Here is a 23,332-nt window from a genome sequence, read left to right as displayed (position 1 = left end):
ACGGGAACGCGCATTTCCGGCAGAGCGCGGGTGGGACTGGCGCGTTCCCGACGGGAGGAGAGCCCGCCGCCGGACGGGCGGGCACGGGCTGGGCAGGGACGCCCGCGTCCTCCCTCGCAGGTGGGATGTGGAGCCGTGCCGAGGGGATCGGTGACGCCGGTCAGCACGGGGAGGGTGAAACAGAGGTGATCAGAGCCCAGATCTCCTACTCTCTGCTGCTGACCGCTCTGATGTTGTACATTCCCTGTAATCTCCATGGGATTTGATCAGAGATATGCTCAGAGAAGCTGTGGATGCCCCATTCCTGGATGAGTTCAAGGCCAGGTTGGACGGGGCTCTGAGCAGCCTGGTGAGGCGAAAGGTGTCCGTGCCCATGGCAGAGGGCTGGGTCCAGGTGCTCTTTAAGGTCCCTTCCAGCCCAGCAATTCCGTGGTTCTGTGCTCTGGCATCTCCTGGCTGTGGGAGGTTTTCTCAGTGTATTCACCCACAGCAAAGACGATTTTCATGCCCAGCCACTCCCAGACCCGCGCTGGGGTTCCGTGGGCGCTTCCATGGCTCCGGTGATCCAAGTGCCGTACGGGAGCACTCTGGGCAAACGCTCCAGTGGAAGTGGTCAGCAGCAAAACCAGCACATTCCAGCATTGGCTTCCAGAATCGAGCTGGCCATTGGCATAGGCCATCCCAGACAATCTGTTTCCTTAATTCCACAGCAGACACTCATTTGAAAGGTTAGCTTGCAGCAGGCAGGGACAAAAGCATAGTCTCCACTATAAAAAAATCCCCACAAACTGCAGCCAGGGCCGTGGGGAACAATTTCAATTGGTGGCAAATAACTTTGCCCCATACTTGCTGAGCTCTCCAAAAGCTATCCCAGTCCTCGTCTTGCCTTATCACATTTTTAGGACGTCCGGGGAGGGGAGAAGGAGCGGGAGAGGGCGGGGAGAAGGAGAGGCAGCCCGGTCCGGCTGCCGACAGGGGCGGAGGCAGCGGGGCCGGTGATCCCCGTCCGGAGCTTCCCTGGAAATCGCAGCCCCGGGGCCCGCGGTGCCCGGGAAGGGTTAAGGAAGCGGGGCTGGGCAGAAGCGGGTGTGCCTGGCCCCGAGCAGGAGCCGTGAGCTCCCGGCTCTCCCAGCTGCCGCGGGATCCAGCTGTGGAAGGCGCGTCGCCGGAAAGAAACCAGCCCTGGTCAGTGCTTTGTGGTTGTCGCTGAGGTCTAATTAGTCTTCTTCTTTAGAGAAGTTAGTCGGAGGAATTGATCCTGGATAATGCAGGCTGCTAATTTTAATTGAAAACTGGGCTAGGAAAAATTACATCGTTTATTTTGCTATGATTTGTTTAAGTCCAAGGTGATACAGCAGTGCCAGTCAGCAAATCTGCGAGTGAGTGAAACTCCGCTGGAGGAGTGAGTCAAGCTCCACAGATGAAATAAGGTCAATTTCAGTTAGCGCTGAAGTTAATACTTAAACGTATTTGCCCCTTTGTCTCAATCTAAGTCATATTTTCAAAGTTTTCTCTGCAATGGCAGGACCAGAACTTAGTACAGTTACCTTATATCAATGATTTACTACGATTATGACTGTTTACCTACATGGAAGCATATAGTATTATGTAAATACAAAAGAAGAAGAGACAACTTTAAAAAAAAAGGAACTTGTTGATAATGCAGATGGAACTAGTCCAAAACCAAAATTGTCATATCCTTGACAGGTGTTACATTTAGCACACTGGACAAGACATCTGATAACAGAATAATTATGTTCAGGAGCAAAGCATCGAGTCTGTCAACACTGATTCCCTTGATGTTTGGCCAGTCAAATTTGGCTTACAAATTTTTTCATCCAGTTACTGCTTCTCATGGACTTTGCTGTCACAGAAGTGTAATTTACAAACAGAGGTACAGGATGCACCAACTTAGTGCTGGAAGACGAACAATAGACACTGGGACCAAGGTTGGTATCTGGAGAGCCCCCTTCCTTCTGTGAGGTTCCTTTAAGTCTTTTTAGTTTCCTGCTATCAGTGTGATTTTTTAAGATTGTACCTGGGGCGAGCAGAACACCAGTTGTTGGGCCAGTGCTGCAGGCAGTGAATGGGTCACACATGGATCAAACACAGCTGGAATGGAATGTGGCCGGCTCAGTATGCCCACACTCGTTGAGAGATCCATCAACATGCCACTAGCCTGCTTCTAGTGCACAGGTTTGTTTATAACTAGACCTTCCTCATGGGTCACCTTTCTGCTTCTGAAGTGTAGGGAGTGCTTCCAAAGTGAAAGCAAGTCTGGCTCTGCCCATCATGTGTGGTGTATTGTAATAGGGCAGGAGTTAGTGATGAAAGCAAATGGAGTAATACAGTGCTGCCTCACTGGCATCTACCAGTCACTTGATCATGTCTGGTGCCCAGTTTTCCCTGCTTAACAGCAAAAGGGAGCTGCCCTCCAGGTTTACCAGGTTTATTCTGATAATTCATGAAGCTGGACAATGCCATCACAATATGACATCTACTCCTCTTTTATTCTATGCATCATTCATTCTGCAACACAAATCTAGTTTATCCTAGTAATGTTGTGTGATACTCTTTAAGAAATGCAGACTACACTTGGGGAAATTTGCACAGTTTTGACATCTACATGTGGCTGACAACTTCAGCTGGCAAAAAAAAAAAGATGAGATATATATAAAAACATGGTCTTCCTTTGCAATTTGGCTGCACTGTTCACCTCATTGCTTTGTTTGCAGCAGTTGAGAACCAGATAGTATTATCAGAGACATTGTGGTGAACTGCAGACCTCTCCTAGCATGGAGGCCCCTTCAAGCCCATGTCCAGCAGCAGACTGAAACTGCAGCAGAAATGCACATCAAGGCCAGGATAAAAGAGCGGTACTGGTGCCAAGATTGTAACCATATAATAGATGTGGTTGGGATAAGTCTGAGTTTGCTCAGGACAAGGGTAAACATGGCTGACAAAAAACTTCCAACTTACATTGACACCTTTTTGTCACAGGTTTGAGTTCTGATTACTCACAGAAGGCTTTTGTGAGAGGAGTGAAGCATCAGGACACAGCTGGCCAGCATTGTGTGCCCAGAATAAATCAGCATACTGTTGTGGAAAATTGTTCTGATTCAGGTAGCAAAACATCAGGTTTCTTGGATACAAGCCTAGGAGATAGAATGGGATGGAGATCAAAAGTCAGTAGAGCACAGCAAAAAGAACTGTAGGAAATTAGGCACAGCTATTGTTAACATATGCAGGAAATCTTCAACTACCACTTTTGCCAATAGGAGCTCTAATTAGGTGTTTGGTTGTATGTGGAGCCCCTATCTTATTACAGAGTGCATTTGCTGGAGTGCTGTAGAGAGGACTGGGCTCAAAACTTTCAGGGCAGAGGAAAGTTCTAGCATGAAGGACTGTGTTATCAGTGGTATCTCCTCTAGTGCTCTTCCTCACTGGTTCAGCATGTAGGTGTGCTAAATTTTGCATGAGGTAAGTTCAGGTACAGATCTGAATATTTAAAACACTGAAGGCAAGCAGTCTAACAGCTATCCAAGGGTGGCCCTTCATTGTGCAAATTTGTTAGACATAAACCATCCTTGACAGATGTCAGAACCATCTGGGCCTCAGTGCCATCCTACATTGCCTCTGGCTTCACCAACCATAACCAACAGGCAAGAAACTTTGATTAAATTTCTAGCAGCCTCTGTTTCATAGCACTGCTTATAGAAGGCATTGGTGAGTAAGCTACTGGAAAAGCTACTAGTTTTGTATTAATCAGTATTGATTCCGGAGCAAAATGAAACTCTTTGAGAAGAACAGCTTGTAGGACTGGATTTGGATGTAAGAGTGTGGATATTCCTTGGTGTTATAGTCTAAATCAGCACTTGATAAAAGTACTTGGAATTTGTCTGATGTACCACACTAGTACCAAGTGCCTGTGGATTAAAAGCACTATTGAGTTCCATCAGTTTCCTGATCTATACATGTGAATTTAAATGATAACTTTTAAAGGAACATCATTGCTCCTTTCAGAGTGTTCTCCTACACAAAGGAGTATTTCTTCTATTCCTCTGTTTCAGGTCATGGCAGAAGGAGAGTTGCCATCTGTTTTGATCCTGGATATAGGAGGAACTCATGGCGTGCTAGAAGACCTTGCAGCACTTTTGAAGAAACACTTTCACCTTATCACCATGAAGGAATTTCTTGGAAACAAAGAGGAAATGAGAAAAAAAATCCAATCCGTTTTTGTGTTTGAGTGCAGGCCAACTATTGACCGTGAGCTTCTAGAAAGCCTGCCTAATTTAAAGGTGATTGCAAACTCTGGGGTTGGAGTGGATCACTTAGACTTGAAAATGATCTCGAGCTTTGGTGTGAAAGTGACCAACACCCCGCACGCTGTGGCAGACCCAACAGCAGACATAGGAATGGCCTTGATGCTGGCCTCTGCCAGAAGACTAGTGGAAGGTAGTGTTTTAAATTTTCTTGGTCCTAGCTACTTCTTTGGCACACCTCGCTTTTGCTGTGAGAGAGATGATCTTTCTGAATCAATGTTTGGGATGCTTTTACAGGGAAAATTTTCAGAGGCCTTAACTTTCAGAGGCATCTACTTCTCCTATGTCTTACTGCTTTTTAGGGCAACAGTGACAAGAGTAAGGCTTTTGTCTAAATTTTGCGCTTAAAAGTCTTGTGATATCCTGTTTGGAATAATGTCTGGGGCTTCATTCTTCTCTGGCTGTTCACTGAGTCGGTTGTTTACAGCTGTGAAAACTGAATACAGAGTGCATCCAAACTGAATGCCATCACTTTCCATTTCCCCTTGAAAGAAGCATTAGGAGCTGCAGGAAGATACAGAGCATTAGTGGCCACATCTCCAACTCCAGAGCAGTAATTAGTATAAATTCTTCTTTTTCCTACCTCTGTGATCAGTTTGTCTAAACCAGTGGGTTGTATTTCCTGAAGAGCATCAGCATTATTTTTGAAATAGATGATAATCCTTTTGACAAAGCTGTTATAAGTTGTGCCAGCAGCATTAGTCTGTGTCCCTAAAAGCAGGTTCTTTCCCCACTCCCTTGCTGAGCAATGCTTTTCTGAGGAAGGAAGGTGTCAGTAGAGACCTTCACAAGAAGCCGCCTCCCTCTTCAGGGACTCATGGTCGTCTTGTCCCTGCTGCTCCACCCTTGAGCATGAAATAACATCTCTTTCCCAGTAATGTTTTCTCACTACTGTATCTTTTTGAACCTCAAGTTCTTTGTGTAAAAGGTCAGGTCACTGAGATCCCTGGCTGAGCTGGAATTTGAAACCTTCACCCCTACTCAAGGAATGAGAATGGTTGAGTTGTGATCCAGGAGAGAAATGGTGAGATTTACCCCAGTTGAAAAGAAGTGAAGTCAGTGCTTGCAGGTGGTTTCAAAGAAGCTATTTTTGAACTTCCAAGAAAACACACCATCTGTGGAAAAGTTAATTCCCCAAGGAGTTACTCCTTCTAGCACAGTACCCAGCCAGGATCCCACTGTGTTACACAGGCTTCAGGCCTGGGTGCAGGAATTGGCCCTATCCAGGCCCTTATATAAACTGGTCAAAATCAACAAAAGTGTTTTGTAAGGGGTGCTCCAGAGCCCCACTGCTGTAATGGTGATGAACCTTTTCCTTCCCCCAGGCCTCCATTTATGGCTGATTTGTACCCTTTCAACCTGTATTTCCACACAGGCTGCCACATTGCCGTGTCTCCAGACACAAAGTATTTTGCTGTTGACTGGCTGGGAGTGGAAGTAACCAGAGCGACACTTGGGATCATTGGGATGGGCAGCATTGGATACAAAGTGGCTCAGAGAGCCAGAGCCTTCAACATGAGGATCCTGTACCATAACAGGAACCGGAGGTAAAGGTTTCTGCATTTCTGGTTTCTGCAGTTAATTGTCCATGAGGCAGTGACAGAAGCCACAGCTCTGCTCTGTCCTCAGCCTTCCTGTGCACTTGTGGCAGTTGTAAGCAGTGTGACAAGCACCATTGTGCCACCACTTCCTCACTTTGGGTCCCTCCTGCTCCCTTCAGGAAGCCATTCCCCCTGCACTTGCCCTGTCCTGGTTAGCCACTACCAGTTTGAAACAAGGACTGTGTAAGCTTTTGGGAGATGTTGTCTAAGCAAACCAGGTCTTGTGCCCTCATGGTGTTCCCTGTCCTGTCAGACTCTTCTTCAGGCTTCTGGCAGCATCCCTGTTCCTCCCAGCCAGTCTCTTCACCCTAGACAGAACTCTCATCACACTGGCACCAATGACAAAGGCCTTCATTTCTCATGGATCTCTAGTTCCCTTTCTTTCATACTTCATTTCTTTTTAATCACAAGTTCTAACTGGCATGTCAGACAAGGAAAGGCTCCACAGGAATTGGCATGGACACAGGAGAGAAGAGCAGGGTCTGGCTGCATCCCCAGCCTCCTAACCTGATCTTACCTGTGTGCTGTGCTTTCACATATACATCACTCCTCCAGTGTCCCACCACTCCTATAGCCTCTTGCTCCCTCTAGCCCACATCCTTTCTGCATCCATTCTACCAACTGAGCCTATCAATGCCTTATCCTTTGTATTGGTCTCAAACCTCTCAGTTTCTGTGCTTTCTGGAACTCTCCTAGGGCTGGCTGTTTGTTAAACTCGGGTAGAAATAGTTGTTTCAATTTGGGGATTTGTGCATTTTTTCGTCAGAAGAAAGGAGGATGAAGAGGCTGTTGGTGCCCACTACTGTGCAAAGATGGAAGACTTGCTGCAGCAATCTGACTTTGTTATGTTGGTTGTGAACCTGACTCCTGAGACTCACAAACTGATTGGGAAAAAGGAGCTGGGGCTGATGAAACCCACAGCTACTCTTATAAACATCAGCCGAGGTAGGAGGATCTGAAATCACTCCAGATTGTGGCTCCACACTTAAGGTCATGTTTTGTCTGATTGTGTTGATATTTCCCTCTCCAACCTCAGTCTGTGACATCCCTCTGTTGTTTGAGTCATGAAGTAGCTGGCAGTCTACAAATGTGTGACTTACATGGATCATATGCTATGTCTTCAAAGGCCCTGTGGAAATTAGGGATGCTCAGCAGATGGTTGGTTCTCTTTGGCCTTATTCTAGAGACAGAGGGTTTTAGTGGAAATAACCGAAAGGTTTATCATCAGTGAGGGAGAATGGGGTACAAGGGAAAATATTAAGTAACATTTGGAACAGCAATGTAGAAAGGAAGCCTCACATGGGATGACAGCTCTGTTGGCACTGAATGAGCATATGAGAGAGATTATCAGTAAACAAAGCAGAGATAAAAGAGTGGAAAATCTGCAGAGATTAAATTATTTGTCTGTAATAATACAGGAAGTGTCAAATGAGGAAAAGACTGAAACTGGTCTCATCCCAGGAAAAATCTTATGCAGTGGACCATAATCATCCTATAATTAAAGGTTAAGAAATAAAATCTTTGATTTGTTTGGTTAATAATTATTAAAAAGGCATTCTATTTTCTATGAAGATAAAGATCCTCTAGTTTTTCTCACTTGATTCTGGAGACCTTCCCTCCCCCCCCTCCCCCCCCAATAGGTAAAAATGTATTCATTAACTCATCAGGATATCAAGATTTAATTCCAATGCAGGTGCAGTTATTGATCAAGATGCATTGGTTGAAGCTCTCCAGAATAAGGTTATTAGGGCTGCAGCTCTGGACGTGACATACCCTGAGCCTCTGCCAAGGTAAAGAAACTTCTTTCCCAGTCTGTTAATCTGAAATGTTTTAAACAGTGTTCAAAGTGTGCTCATAATTTTGCTCTCCACGGGGAGACTCATTGTGTTAGGGCAAAACCTCAGACTGTCTTGCACAATCATAAATAAACAACTAGTTATTCCCCTTTCCCACCTCTGATGGGTCTTTGCCAGCCTGGCTCATGGGCCAAGCAATGAGCAAGATGGATGGAGAAGAAGAAGAAATGTGTAAGCAAGCATCCCCCAGCTTCGTGCTCGTTCTGTGCTTTGGTCTGAATGTGCTGTTGCTGAGGTTCAGTTCTTCACAACTAGCATGGGATAGCAGCAGAGTAAGTTCCTTGTGTAACACATTCTGTTCCTTCCATTTCTTCCAGAGATCATCCCTTATTAAACCTGAGTAACGTGATCGTAACCCCGCACATTGGAACCGCAACAGTCCAGGCCATCCGTATGATGGCAGAAGAAGCAATAGCAAACATGCTGGCTGTTCTCAATGACCAGCCCATTCCAAGTGAAGTGTTTCCCAAATGATGAGTGCCAGATGATGCCACTAAATTTCCTGTGTACTGGAAAGCACTATTTCTTACCACTTTTCAGCTGAATAAAAAAGTAACCTGTTCCTGCACTGCTCATCATGATGCTGCAAAACTGTCAGACTTGATCTGTTCTGTTACTTACAATTTGTGAAAAATGCCAATCACTTGTTCCAAATTTTTAAAAGTTTCATAGTAATAAAATGGTTATAAAAATAGTAATGCAAATTAGAGCAATAAGAATTTGGACAATCAGAGTTAGGACAATAAAGGACAACAAAAGCAAAGAATTATGAATGTTTGGATGCTTTCCTCTTGAAAGCATGGCTCCCTAACAAAGGATTAACCCTTAAAAGCAATAGCCTGTTGCATATCCATATGTCTCATACATGATGCATACATTCCTTTCAAATGAGAGATTTCTCTGGTTACTGTTAACTTCCCCCCCCTTAATCCTGTTGGCACCTCAAAGACAAGAAGGAGGTAGTAGAAAGTGTGTATTTTCAGATAAGGAGGCAATAATTCTTCTCTTGGAGATTTAGGTGTCTTGTTGCTGTTATCACTGTGCGAAGAATTTCTCGAACTAGTTAGAAAAAGTATCTTATATCACATAGTTTTTATTTTAATACTATGTTATAGCCTAAAACTATATTTAACACACTACTGAAAAGGATTAATATAGTATAAATTTTTAACATAACACATAAAATACCCATTTTAATATTTGTGAAAAGCCAATCGCAAAATACACATTTTTCACACCATTAAAAAAATAAAGTGGAACTAATAAAAGAAATTTGTTTGAACATTTTAACTGAGCAGTAATGCATTTTGATATCTTCAGTCTATTTCGGTGAATAGCAACGTTCTATTCCCAGTTTTTGCTGCTATATAATGATAAGCAAGTGCATCTGGCAATTTGTGTAACACTCTCCAATCTGTTGAAGATGAACGAGCATAGATTCCCTGCAGAAATTTGACTGTATCCTGAAACGCTTTTCAGCCAATATTCCAATATTCTATTTTTGTATGAAAACACTGAAGAAATGTTCTTTAAAGTGATCATAGGCCTAAGGTTTGCTAATTTAGGAAGAGCCCTACTTCATCTACATGTTAAAGCAAAGCCAATTGTTGAAAAAGTGTCTTTATTTGTTATTAAGGTATCCCTTGAAAACCAAAGTAAATTCCAAGAGATTTAGTTCCTCCATGCAGATACAAATGATGCTTTTGTCTTTACTGGCCATGAGAGAAAAGCAGAATTACCATCGAAATCACATTGGTGAAGGTATAACCTAAAGCAAAATTTGTGATCAGTCCTGACTTGCAGTCCAGGGCCAAGCTTCTTCTTACATTCTTTCCTATTAGCAATCAACAAATTCAGAAAATTCAATAAAATCACAGAATCACAGAATTTCAAGACTGGAAGAGACCTATAAGATCATCTAGTCCAGCCGATGTTCTAACTGTTCAACTAGATCATGGCAGCAAGTGCCACATCCAGTCTTTTTTTGAATTCTTCAAGGGATGATGCCTCTACCACCTCACTGGGTAAATTATTCCAGTATCTGACCACTCTTTCTGTGAAGTATTTCCTTCTTACTTCTAACTTAGATCTAGCTTGACGCAACTTGAGACTGTGTCCTCTTGTTCTATCCCCTGTCGCCCGGAGAAAGAGGCTGACCCCCAGCTCACTACAGCTACCCTTTAGGAAGTTGTAGAGAGTGATGAGGTCGCCCCTGAGTCTCCTTTTATCCAGGCTGAACAACCCCACCTCCCTCAGTCGCTCTTCATATGGCTTGTGCTCCAAGCCCCTTATTAGTTTCGTTGCCCTCCTCTGGACACGCTCAAGTAACTCGACGTCCCTCCTAAAGTGAGGGGCCCAGAACTGGATGCAATACTCCAGGTGAGGCCTCACCAGTGCCGAGTACAGGGGAAGAATGACCTCTCTGTTCCTGCTGGTCACTCCATTTCTGATACTGGCCAGGATGGCATTGGCCCTCTTGGCTACCGGGGCACACTGCTGGCTCATATTCAATCGACTGTCAACCAGCACCCCCAGGTCCCTTTCCACCTGGGCACTATCCAGCCACTCCATCCCCAGCTTGTATCGGTACAGGGGATTATTATGGCTGAAGTGCAATACTCGGCACTTGGACTTATTGAACTTCATCCCATTTGATTCTGTCCATACGTCCAGCCGTTCCAAGTCTCTCTGGAGAGCCCTACACCCCTCTAGCAGATCTACACTCATTCCCAATTTGGTATCATTGGCGAATTTACTAATAAAAGACTCTAAGCCCTCATCCATATCGTCAATAAAAATATTGAACAAAGCTGGTCCCAACACAGACCCCTGAGGGACACCACTGGTGACTGGTCGCCAGCTGGATGTGACACCATTCACCAGCACTCTCTGGGCCCGGCCATCCAGCCAGTTCTGAACCCAGCAAAGGGTATTCCTATCCAGACCACGGCCAGCGAGCTTGTCTAGGAGTATGCTATGGGAAACAGTGTCGAAGGCCTTGCTGAAATCCAGAAAAACAACATCTACAGCCTTCCCTGCATCCACTAGCCGGGTTACCTGGTCATAAAAGGTGATCAGGTTAGTTAGACATGATCTACCCCTCCTAAATCCGTGCTGGCTGGGTCTGATACCCTGGCCATCCTGCAAATTTTGCATGATGGCACGTAATATAAACTGTTCCATTATTTTGCCAGGTATAGAGGTCAGACTGACTGGTCTATAATTGCCAGGATCGTCCTTTGCACCCTTTTTGTGAATAGGTATCACATTGGCCAGCTTCCAGTCATCCGGAACCTCACCAGTAATCCATGACTGTTGGTAAATGATAGAGAGTGGCTTTGCAATCTCATTTGCCAGCTCTCTCATTACCCTGGGGTGAATCCCGTCTGGTCCCATAGATTTGTGAATGTCCAAGCATTTCAATAGTTCTATAACTGCCTCCTCCTGGATAATGTGGGGACCATTCTGTTCCCTAAAACCATCAACCAGTCCAGACGGACAGGAGTCTTGAGGGCAAGTCATCTTCTCATTAAAAACCGAGGCAAAATAGGCATTAAACACTTCTGCCTTCTCCTCGTCTGTAAATACTAAATTCCCACCTTTGTCCAGTAAGGAACAAAGGCTGGTCCTACCTTTTTTCCTACTATTAATATATTTATAAAAACATTTTTTATTATCCTTAACAGTGGTCGCTATCCTGAGTTCAAACTGGGCTTTGGCCTCCCTAATTTTTTTCCTGCATACTCTAGCAGCCCTCTTGAATACATCCTTGGAGACCTGACCCTTTTTCCAACTCTGATACGTCCTCTTTTTATTCCTAAGTTCTTCCAAGATCTCCTTACCCAGCCAGGCTGGACGTTTCCCCGTTGACTGATCTTTCGGGATACAGGAATGGTTTGTTCCTGCGCCCTCAAGATCTCTGCCTTGAAGTAAGCCCACTCTTCCTGAACTCCTTTATTTTTAAGGGCGGCTTCCCAAGGGACGCTCTGAATTAATCTCTTAAACAGGCCAAAGTCCGCCCTCCGGAAGTCCAGTGTACGAGTTTTACTGGTGTTCCTCCTAATATCGCCAAGTATTGAAAACTCTATTATTTCATGGTCACTCTGCCCCAAACGACCTCCAACCATCGCATCCCCCACCAGCCCATCCCTGTTTGTAAATAACAAATCTAATGTAGTCCCTTCCCTGGTGGGTTCATCTACCAGCTGTAACAAAAAGTTATCCTCCATAGTTTCTAAGAATTTTCTGGATTGCCTCTTTACTGCTGTATTAAGTTCCCAGCAGATATCTGGTAGATTAAAGTCACCAACAAGAACAAGGGTTGATGATCTTGAAACATTGCACAACTGCTTATAGAATAAATCGTCTACTTCTTCTTCTTGATCGGGTCGACGATAACAGACTCCCAATATGATGTCGGCATAGTTGGCCTTCCCCTTGATTCTTATCCATAAACATTCGACACCTTCTTCCTTTGTTTCAATTTCAATGGCATCGAAGGTTTGCTTAACATAAAGAGCTACGCCACCTCCTCTTCTTCCTTTTCTATCTCTCCTGAAGAGTCTGTATCCAGCCAATGTAGTACTCCAGTTATATGAGTCATCCCACCACATTTCCGTGATGGCAACTACTTCATAGCTTTGCAGTTGTACCATGGCCTCCAGCTCTTCTTGTTTATTGCCCAAACTGCATGCATTTGTATACATGCACCTCATCTGGGCAACTGAGTTCACCCCTATCTTACGTTTGCAATTCTTGGGCCTGTTTCCAGTTAGCTCAGCTGGTTCCCATTCCCCCTTCAAGCTTAGTTTAAAGCTCGCTCAATGAGGTCTGCCAGTTCATGAGCTAAAATCCTTTTGCCCTTAACGGAGAGGTGTACCCCATCTGATTCCAGCAAAGAAGATGCTGTAAAAGTTTCGCCATGGTCATAAAATCCAAAATTATGTCGATGACACCAACCCTTAAGCCACTTGTTAATGAAACGAATTTTTCTATTTCTTTCATCATTATCCTCCACCACCAGAGGGACTGAGCACAGTCTGTGCTCCTGTCTTGTCAATTACCTGACCCAGTACCCTGAAGTCCTTCCTGATTACCTTAATGCTCCTCTTCTCGATCTCATCACTGCCAGCCTGAAGTATCAGCAGTGGATAATAATCAGAGGGCTGAATCAGTCCAGGAAGTCTCTCAGTAATATTTTGTACCCGGGCCCCAGGGAGGCAACAAACTTCCCTGTGGGATGGGTCTGGTTGACATATAGGGCCTTCAGTTCCTTTCAGGAGGGAATCACCTACGACGATTACCCTTCTTTTCTTCTTGGTACCAGAGGTAATAACTCGTGTTGCAGGTGAAACATAATTAGGAGGTTCACTAGGCAGACAATTCTCTCCTAAACCATCTAGTTGTATCTCTGGATCCAATATCTCATACCTGTTCTGTAGTGGTACTTGGCTGGATGATGGAGGGGGGCAGATTTTTCCATTTTTACCACCCCTCACAGGGACCCATTCCCATTCCTCTTCATCCACCAAGTGCCCTTCTAGCGTCTGAGAGTGGGAGGCATATAAATCCTCAGTCTCTTGATTAGTAACCTCCCTTAAAGATGATAGGGCTGAACTCCACCAATCTATTTCCCTTTCACTTTCCCTAATACTCCTTAATCTTTCTACTTTCTCCCTAAGCTCAGCCACCATTAAAAGGAGGTCATTCACTTGTTCGCAGCGTAAACAGTTCTCCTCCACAGCACTCCCTGATGCCACCAATAAACTCAAACATTCTGGGCAGGGGTGGGTCTGTACACTCACGTCCTTTTTGGAGGGCCCAGCTTGATCACTTATACCAGCCACAGCTTTTGATCTTGTAGAAACCATTGTTAACAAACACTCCAGAAACAACCAGACGGCAGGGGATTCAAAATCCGGAGGTTCAGCAATCCGGGATTCAGGAATCCGAGAGTTTAGGAATCCAAGGATTCTAAAATCCGAGGTTACAGGAGTCCAGGGGTTTAAAAATACAGAGATTTGGAAATTAAGGATTTAAAAATCCGGGGTTTCAGAGTTCCAGGAATTCTCCAGCAGCAAGTTGGCACCACAGAGCTGCTAAGGTAGTAGAGACTCTTCGAGGGATGCAGAATGCAGGGAAGACATGGTTGTCACCTTCATAAAGTCAGGAAGACTTTCCATTATTTTGCAACATGGTCAGGCTCCCTGAAGGGATGGTAAAATGAAGTTCTAACACAGGAAGTGTAGGCAGGCCAAGAGTTAGACATTCCATTGGAAATCCTAAAATAATACTAGCAAGGCAACAGAACTGCTACAGGATTGCTACTCCAAGATCTTCAGCTCTTGAACACTCCCCACAGCTCTTCCCAAAATTGCTATTGAAAATCAAAGGTAGCTATATATAGTCTGTCAAAAAAACCCAAAGTAACTCAATTCACAGGCCCTCTTGGGACCAAAACCAGATGGTCAGGGATTCCGAGAAAAAAAAACCAAAAAAATCAAACGGAAAAATTTAAAGTGTGTATGTCCTTATTGGAAAACATTTGCCTAAGCATATATTATTTTGTTATTTTGGTAATTTACAGTAGGCTTAGGAAAGGGCTCTTCAGTCACTGGGGTCTCTTCAGGACAGGTGGCTGCAAAAAGCATTTAAAAATTAACCTGATAACTCAAAGTTCATGATGAAGCTGTGCAATTTATTTTCATGACGTAAATTTGGCACAACATTTTTCTAAACTATTTAGACAGGGTACTTTGTGATTTCAGGGTAGCAAAGGAGATTTATTGCACTATATACTGCAAGCTACTGAGGATCTGAAACTAAGTAGTTAATGGCAAGTGTGTTTTGAGCATAGTAGCAGTAATATTGCTGTGGTGCATATTTTTGATTGTAATTCGGTCCTAGTAGTCAGATTTATAAACCCCCCCCCTGCATTTTGTATTATTATAGCATATTTTATTACCAATGGATTGTTCCTTTCCCTCCTGTGTTGTTTTTTTGCCCTAGTTTCTTTTGCTATAGTTGTTGCTTTTTTTGTTGTTTTGGTCTAGTTGTCCATCTCCCCACAGACCTGCCCTTTTGTTCCCTGTTCCTCCGCCCATTGAATGTCAGTTCCTCCCCTTTCTCTAGAAACTTCCCTATCAATTTTGTATCCTTCAAAACCCCATTGGTTTGTCTAAGTTGTTCTTCTTCCCTGTACACTCCTATCGGTTTAAATATTGTTCCCCCTCCTTGTGTTTGACCGGGAGTTTCTCCCAATTGGCTAAAGATTGTATCCTCCCCTGGACCTCCCCCGTTTATAAGTTGGCGTATGGTTTTGATTTAGTGTATTTCTGTCCCTGACAGCTGTCTGGGGGTGGTCACTCTTGCTGACAGTGTTGGGAGTTAGTTGGGCAGAAGAAATCCGGCATGGCAGCATAATATGGAATCTTAGATCACGGGGACAGAACTTGTTCAGACTGATTATGTGAATACCTCTGTGTATGTATGTGGGCACCTGCGTGTCTGAGTATAAGTGGTAGCATATTTAAAAGACCTGCTTGCTTGTCTTGGTTTTCTTATCTTCCTTTGTGGTTTACAGGATCTCTTGGCATAAATGTCATTAAACAGGACATGGCAGTGATTATTCTTTAAACTGTCTGGAAATAATAATATGTATTTCTTCTGAGACTTTGTGTCTTTCTTCTTTGTGCAGATCATGGAAGAAGGAGAACTACCTTGGCTTTTGGTAAATGAAGTTGGTGGCATACGTGGGATATTGCATAGCCATGTGCCATTCCTGAAGAAACATTTCCACCTCATCACCATGAAGGAATTTCTTGAAAACAGAAAAGATGTAGGCAAAAAGGTCCAAGCAATCTATTTGTGGTGGCACAAACCGGTCATTGACAAAGAGCTCCTCCAGAGCCTGCCAAACTTAAAAGTGATTGCAAATTCAGGGGTGGGGATGGATCACTTGGATCTGAAGCTTATAGCTAGCTTTTGTGTGAAGATGGCTAATGCTCCACATGCTGTTTCCAGCACCACAGCAGATACTGGGATGGCTTTGCTGCTAGCCTCTGCTAGAAGACTTGTGGAAGGTAACATCTTAATTATTTTGTGGCTTGTAAAAATAATACAAGATTCGCCTGCTATTAATATGACTTTTCTTATGGTTACCTGTGGTGTGCACGGTTTTACATGAAATGTGAAAATGTAAGTATGTTGGCTTGGCAAACAGAATAATCAGTATTTTAATATATTTTATGTATTATAGGTATACTTAAATTATTACATTTGGCATACATAGCATTTATTTTCAAGCAGATATAAATAAAACATGATGGCATTACAGTGCTATGGCCAAAGATCAGATATCACTGAAGTCACAGCCTAGCAGAAGACCTTAGTGTGGGAGGCAGCAATGGGGTATAACAAGATTATATAGAATTATGGGAGATCCTGAGTTGGAAGGAACCCACAGGGCTGATAAAGGCATGGGCATATTCTTGGAGACGGAAGTGTATTGGTGCAGAATTTGGGCATTTAAGGGGCATTAGGGAGTAATAATAGAGGCAGGCTACTTCAGTTTTTGTTAATAGCATCGTTTCTAGTTTCATCAACAATTTTTTATTGCTATTTTGTCACATAGACCTACCCTTGGCTTGGTTAGAAAGCCTCTTTCTTCAGAAAAAAAATCCTTCAGATTTATCCTTTTATATTTACCTGACTTTGACTTGCCATCTGTACTACAGGATTAGTAGAAACTCAAAGGGGATTTGCATCCCTCTAAGTTGGTTTCTACCTCACAAAGGGGAGACAGTTTAAAAGAAAGATTAATTTATTGTTCCCATCTACTTGAACTATCCCTGGTGGCATTTCTGATAGTTCTGAGTTTTCTGATAGACTGAGCTTTTTCCTGAGTCATTTTTTGTATCCTTTCACAATATTCTGCTTGTGTTTTAGAAAAACTGGCAATGTCAGAAGATTGAAATATCAAAAGGCTGTCACCTTGCAAGAAGTGCTGACACTGTGTACATAACTGTATTTTATGTGTTGTAGAACTATCCAGAATTGTGCAGGTTTAACAGGTAATTACAGAAATTACCAAGTTGTGATTTTTAAAGAAGTCTCACTTTTCTTTCCAAGGAAAGTGGCAGATGTGAAGAGGAAACCCAATATCTGATGGTGTTCTCCACGTAATATCTTCAAACTCTGCATTGTTATTGGCAATAATTATTTTGATTGCTGATGAGGAACAGGGCAATATTTTCATGAGTAGTAATAAAATTTTTGGAGGGATTATATCAAAAGGCTTTTTGTAGTATGGTGAGAATAAATTGGATTATCATCTATGCATGTAGCAGGGAGTGATTATATGTTAGGGTGTTACCTAGGACATTACATTAAAAATCATGTTTGTAACCATTACAAGTATGCTATAGTAGCACAACAAGTCCAGGCTCTTTTGCCTTGTTCCTCCGTGTTGGACCCCATTCATTTCCCGTATTTATGTGTTTTTCTTGCAGTCCATAACATTTCAGTTTCTCCAAGTATGGACTACTGTGAAGCTGATATTCTGGGAGTTAAAGTTGCTGGAGCTACTCTGGGGATCATTGGCATGGGCCGCATTGGGTATAAGATTGCTGTGAGAGCCAAAGCATTTGAAATGAACATTTTGTACCACAACAGGACACGGAGGTAAAGATATGTCTTGACCCTAATTGCAGCAGAAACTCTTCCAGATAGTCAGTATTTTCTTCTCAAGGAGTTATGAAGAAATATAGCAAGAAACGAGATAATAGGGTCAAGATTAAAACAAAAGAAAAAAAAAAGAATGGTTGCCTGTAAAGAGCAACAGTCCTGTAAATCAGTCCTGTAAAGAGTTACTTAGTGATTAAACATCTGGAAACTTAATTCATGTTTTGTATTAGAAATTTCAGGGTTTCTTGCAAAAAAGTGGAAATCAAGCTTATGCTTTTTTTATTCTTATCACATTGTACTGTGGTGACAACATAACTCTATTTGTTGTTCATTTTTCCCCCATATTTTGAAGTTCAGGAGGGATATTTTGGAAATAGGGGAAACTAGGAAGCATATACTTGGCAAAATATGACTGAGAGCTGTTCTTAAGAAAACCTTGTTTTTTCTCAAGGCAGTTGGAATTTTAGCCAGTATTTAGGTAGATTTCACCCTTTTTTTCTAGTTCCTCCTAGCTTATGTATTTGGGAATCTGAACCTTGTTAGACATTTAGCACAGGGGCTCTTCAATTTGAGGTGAGCAAGACCCCCATGAACAACTCGAGGCCTTTGCAATCAGGCAAGGTGCAGATAATGAGCAGAACAAATATTTACTGCTCTAAACTGTGAGCTACCCTGAGAGGACTTTACTCCTCTGTGACTGGAGGCAGAAGCTACAGTGCTTGGATGTGGCTTTCAGTGATTTTCACCATAGGCAGACTGCTGGAGGAGGGTCACTGCTTTAGCTCGCTCTAGGCAAATCACAAGGGTGAATGAGGCCAGGAATTTTTAGCCATGCTTGGCATTCCTGTTTCTTCAGAAAAACAAATGAGCAAACTTACATTTAAAAGAAAGTACTCCTTAAGATATTTCAGAATTTCTTCACAGACCACAAAAAAAAAAAAAAAAAATTAAAAGGCACAAATCCCTTTATTCTTTTTTTTTAATGTGTGTCATCCTCAAGTCCCTCTGTTTAGTATTTTTCAGTTTTTAAAATAATATTTATGTAAGAGTGCTGTGATGAATTATTAATGCCCAGTGCAACAGAAATTAAAAGTCTAAAGTATATTTAAAGTACATTTACACTTTCAGCTTGTGTGCTGAATCAAGGTGCCCTCTGCATGCTGCAAAACGGGCTGCGGTTCCATTCTGTTCTTTTCCCGCTTAGTCTCTGGTCGTTAGCCTGAAAAAAAAAAAACAAACAGTGAAGTGCATTTGTTAGGAGAGACATGGGTCAAAGTTAAATTGAAGTTATTTTCTTAGTGTGATCTCTATTTCTAGATTAGGGAGGAGATAACTTAAAGCCCTTCTCTTGCAACCAGAAGCAGATGATTGTACTCATGATCTCCTATCATTGCTTCTTTATTTCCCAAAGTTCAGACAGCTAAATTTACAGAGAATATAAGAAATGGCAAGTATTCTTCTGCACTGTGGAAAGTCAAAACTAAAACTCTCTCTACTCTGGTAATGTTGTCTGCTGAACACTTTACTCTATGAATGTCCTGGGGCAGCCAGGAGCCTGGCAAAGAGCTGCCTTGCTGATTTCACTCATAAAAAAATGACAGGCTTACTGGGAGTGACAATAGGATGAGGAGCACTGCCATGCCCAGAGCATGCATGGGTGAGTTCTGGTAAATACCATTCCTCTGGTTTGAGCAGTGATTGCATCCTTTGACATGCACAAGGGATCCTGGAGAATGGACTGTGTGCTGCCATTTGCTTCAATGCTCAGCCTTAGTTCATTGCAGACTTCCTAAGAAGCCCTTGGAATCCTGCTCTGGAGTGGCTGAGAGGCAGGCATGCAATCTATCTTGTGCTGTAGGGCTTGAAGCTCTCCAGAAGGATCTAAACACTGAGCTGAGGGTAAATTCACCTCTGTTTGCCACCTGTTTGCTATATGGATGTGTGGATAATCAGATCCTTTGTTTGTATTCTGGTGATACCACTGAAAAATAATGTTTCCATGACTGAAATGCTTTTTTGCCCACTAGGAAAGTGCAAGAGGAGCAAGCTGTTGGTGCCACTTACTGCAAAAAGATAGACAGTTTGCTCCAGCAGGCAGATTTTGTGATGCTAGTGGTGAGCCTGACACCTCAGACACACAAGCTGATCGGGAAAAGAGAACTGGAGCTGATGAAACCCACAGCTACCCTCATTAACATCAGCCGAGGTACCATCCAGATCCATTGGCTGGCCTCACAGCGTGGTCCTGCTGTGTCCCACAGCGCCGTGCTGCATCCAGCACAGCTGGGGCACGTGGTGACGGTGATCAGGAAATTCCTCCCTCTCCCTTTCCCTTCTCTCTTTGCTCTCTGCTCTTTGTCTGCCAGGTGCACTCAGGGACACTCTCATTCCACCGCAGGTGCAGTAGTTGACCAAGAGGCGCTAGTGGCAGCTCTGCAGACCGGTGTTATCAGGGCCGCGGCTTTGGATGTCACCTCCCCAGAGCCACTGCCCAGGTTGCCATCTCTGCTTATTCCTTGGGAAGGATGGGGGAGCCCTGCTGAGGCCAGAGGCGTCCCTGCAGCAGGCAGGAAGGTGGCTCTCCTGCCCCTGGCATGAGCTGGGATAAAAGTGCCATGAATGGGAATGGGATGCAGCCCAGACACAGGGGCTGATAACAGACCAAAGGGAAGTCTGGGAGCCGGGAAACAGCAGGAGGCAGGGAAAACATTTAAACCCAGTCCTTAGAATCACCCCCTGAAGCTGCAGCAGCGCTTCACTTGCAAATTGCTTTATTACAAAGTGCAGCTTGCCAGTTTTAATGGGTGGAAGCTGCTTGAGGCCTAAGACCTGCCGCATAGGCAGGAGGTGTCCTTCTCCACAGGCTTCTTTCCACAATACAAGGCTGAAGTACTGCGAACCTCTTGGGCCTAGAGACTGCTTAGCTTCTCTAAAAAGACTGGTCTACCAGGATGGTGCCTTTTGGAATAAACTGTGCTGGCTGCATTTTGGGTTGTGAGGAATTTGGTCTTGTTGTGCCTGTGTGCAAATAACGCCAGCTCAGACTATTGTGTAAGGTGAATGTGTCAGGAGGGCTTAAATCCTCTCTTCTGACATAGTTCAAATTGCTGCCTCATGGCAGAAGTGTGTTTTTGGAGAGAAGAGCTACTTATGAAGTCTTTGCTTGTCCTATTGCAGTTCAAAATTACTTCAATATAGGTGCTCAGGGCTAAGTGGGACTTGTAGAGTTGTATCAAATTAACTTTAAATACTGTGCAAAAGCTAAAGTAAGACTCCTCTTTATTTAGATGAACAACAATAGTTAACTCTTTTTTTCTTTTCTTCCAGAGATCATGCATTGTTAAAATTAAAGAACGTCATTATAACACCTCACCTCGGCATTAAAACAGACAAGGCCACCTACATGATAACAGAGGAAGCAGTTGAAAACATACTAGCAGCCCTGAATGGTCTCCCCCTACCCAGTGAAGTGCTCCCTAGCTAATGTGTGAAAGGATATTGCGGATCTTTTCATTCTTCTCTTTGTCTTTTTATTCTTATCTTTCCCCTGCACATCAGCTCTAAAGATCTTGTTAAATATAAGAATCTCCATACATCTCACTAAAGCTTCGAAGGAAGCAGTTTGCTATCGTGTCAGTTGTGTTTTTATAGTTTCTCTTGTCTAACACAGGTCCAAAAGGCAAATAAACACCCTGAGTGGCAGTGCTATGCCTTTTGTTATGTAGGATGACTTTATGAATAGTATTATTTATTCTTAAAATTTGTAGCAAAGTTGCCATTAAGTGCAGCCGGGATTTTGCCTGGAGCCTTAAGCATCTTTACAGAGCCTTTGTCTTGCAGGTATGCTGGCCAAAATACACTTTGTCCCATCACTTTTGCAGCTCCAGGAAACAAGACATTGCAGTTTTTCAGGCACAGCAAATTGGCTGTCAAGAATTTCAAGACTGCCCCAGGGGCCTCCCTGCTCTTTGAGACACAGGTGCCCAGTACATATTTCATTGTTACATGTATAACCTTGAAAAAGTAAGTTAAATTTATTCATAAATAAAAGGCTAAGCAATAAATTACAGAGCTGAAAAACAAGGTTACTGTACAATAGAAAAGAGGAAAAAATGCCTTTTCTTAGATCAATATCCCAAAACTGCAGAAAACACACATGCAAACTTTTCTCAAGTGAAGAAGCAAACAAAATCAGATACAGTGCTTCACATCTACTTAAACAATTGTACATGCTTGGCATTTGCTCGGAGTTTTACTCTACATCTGCAGATATTTCTTGCAGATATTAAATGCATCACTTGGTTTGGCGTTGCCTGAAGATTTCCTGCCTCAGCTTTTTTTGCCTGTAATAAAATACTGCCTTATAAAACTTAATGTAGATGTAGGAAATGTATGTCTTTTTCCAGCTTCATGCTTAAGCTATTCTGTACAACCCACCTGAGAGATGTATGCATTGCATTGTACAAAAGTCTTTTATGGTAACGCCACACTTCAAAGCCTAATGCTAAGAAACAACTATTATGCAAGCACCTTGTTAACACTGCAGGCTTCAGCTCACCCTGCAGGATTACATGGATACCAACAGCAATATTTAATGATGGGGATGAAGTCCATAGACTCTGCAATACTTCTCTCTACATACCCACAGACCTCACTCATTTCAGTTCTCTGTGCAGTGCTGGTATATCAGATCCCTTTTTGTAAGAGAAAACTGGCACACAGCAATGATGTACGCACAGTGAAATTCAGCTTAACACACTGCATGGAGGTCTGTAAGGTAGTCTACAAACTAAATATGCTTAGAACATGATAGTGCACTGGTGCAATTGACAACTTTTTTCACATATGATGCTAAACAGATATAATTTCTGTAGAGCTGTATCAGCTCCTGACCTATAGCTTGAAAATTGGATGTTCAAGTTGCACAAAACAGCTTTGAGAACATCCAATTCTGTCCATATCTAACCACATAAAACACTCATTTTCTTGACATTTGATACATATGACCTGGATTTTTGCTTGGAGTAACATTCCTTTGTGTGTTATTTTTTTGGCTCCTCTGACTAATTCCTCCTTCATTTTGTTCATTCAAATTTGTGGATTTGATGTACAAAGTAAACACTACTGTGTTGCCCTCCCAAAGGTTTTTCTTTACCTTCAAGACTAAAATGTGGTAGGCCTTCTTCCTCAGACTTGTGTCTTTGAGAGGGACTTTACCAGGGTCCTTTGATCTCAGGTGAGCAGTAAGTTGAAAGCTTACTCATTACAATCTTACCACTAAAGCAGTTTGGAAACTTTTGATGTGAAAGAAGTAATGTGTCATCATTTTATGTGTTTTTTTAAAGGAAGAAAATGCCAGCAAACTTAACTAAGAATGCAGTTAATGTTCTATAACTCCTTATTACTAGTTAAGTAATCTTTGCTTCAAAGTTTAACTGTTTGAACTTGAAATTAATGTAAGCAACTGATACTCAAAAATCGTCACCAGGATAACAAGAACAATATATGGTTTTGTGTAATCAATATTGTTATCATATTTTATTTTTTTATTAGCAATTTTATAGAGGATTGGTGTTAAACTTGACTGTCTTCATGTTCAGCATATCAAAGTGTATTTGACAGAATTCAAGACACCAGCAATTTGTAATCCATTCTTTTGAAAAGCACTACAGTAGTCACAAGAGACACAGCAGCCCCTATGGCTGGTTATTCCGTAGTGTGAAAGGAGAAAGACCCCTGGATGCCCATAGCAGTGGTGTGTCCTGGCTCCTGAGCTGCTGTGACCCCAGAAACCAGGCATCCTCCCCAGTGATGCACACACCTGCACAGCCAGGGGAATCACTTCAGCACAGCCTCTGTGAACTGAGAA

General features: G+C 42.9%; 2 protein-coding genes across 7 annotated transcripts; both read left to right on the top strand.

Annotated features, from left to right (window-relative positions):
• The first annotated feature begins 36 nt into the window (after positions 1–36).
• On the top strand, positions 37–9,069 carry LOC134419791 (probable 2-ketogluconate reductase). 5 transcript variants are annotated; one of them, XM_063159402.1, is made up of 7 exons: positions 992–1,185; positions 1,708–1,949; positions 4,071–4,455; positions 5,698–5,869; positions 6,690–6,868; positions 7,617–7,713; positions 8,097–9,069. In XM_063159402.1, exons 2-7 carry the CDS (start codon positions 1,755–1,757, stop codon positions 8,251–8,253), a joined length of 1,185 nt encoding a protein of 394 aa, XP_063015472.1. In that variant the 5' UTR covers positions 992–1,185; positions 1,708–1,754; the 3' UTR covers positions 8,254–9,069. The 5 variants fall into 5 exon arrangements, with proteins under 5 accessions (XP_063015500.1, XP_063015472.1, XP_063015478.1 ...); XM_063159408.1 differs by having other exon boundaries at positions 993–1,185; positions 6,693–6,868; XM_063159422.1 differs by lacking the exon at positions 992–1,185 and adding an exon at positions 3,001–3,123 and having other exon boundaries at positions 1,837–1,949.
• A 6,040-nt stretch (positions 9,070–15,109) lies between these two features.
• On the top strand, positions 15,110–21,837 carry LOC134419772 (probable 2-ketogluconate reductase). Of its 2 annotated transcripts, none has more exons than XM_063159391.1 (6): positions 15,110–15,261; positions 15,476–15,860; positions 17,289–17,460; positions 19,491–19,669; positions 19,862–19,958; positions 20,791–21,837. In XM_063159391.1, exons 2-6 carry the CDS (start codon positions 15,479–15,481, stop codon positions 20,945–20,947), a joined length of 987 nt encoding a protein of 328 aa, XP_063015461.1. In that variant the 5' UTR covers positions 15,110–15,261; positions 15,476–15,478; the 3' UTR covers positions 20,948–21,837. The 2 variants fall into 2 exon arrangements, with proteins under 2 accessions (XP_063015461.1, XP_063015464.1); XM_063159394.1 differs by having other exon boundaries at positions 15,125–15,265.
• Positions 21,838–23,332: the final 1,495 nt, after the last annotated feature.

This window comes from Melospiza melodia, chromosome 1, assembly GCF_035770615.1.
Source record: "Melospiza melodia melodia isolate bMelMel2 chromosome 1, bMelMel2.pri, whole genome shotgun sequence".
Lineage (NCBI taxonomy): Eukaryota > Metazoa > Chordata > Aves > Passeriformes > Passerellidae > Melospiza > Melospiza melodia.
This window is presented reverse-complemented; position numbering and strand designations above follow the sequence as displayed.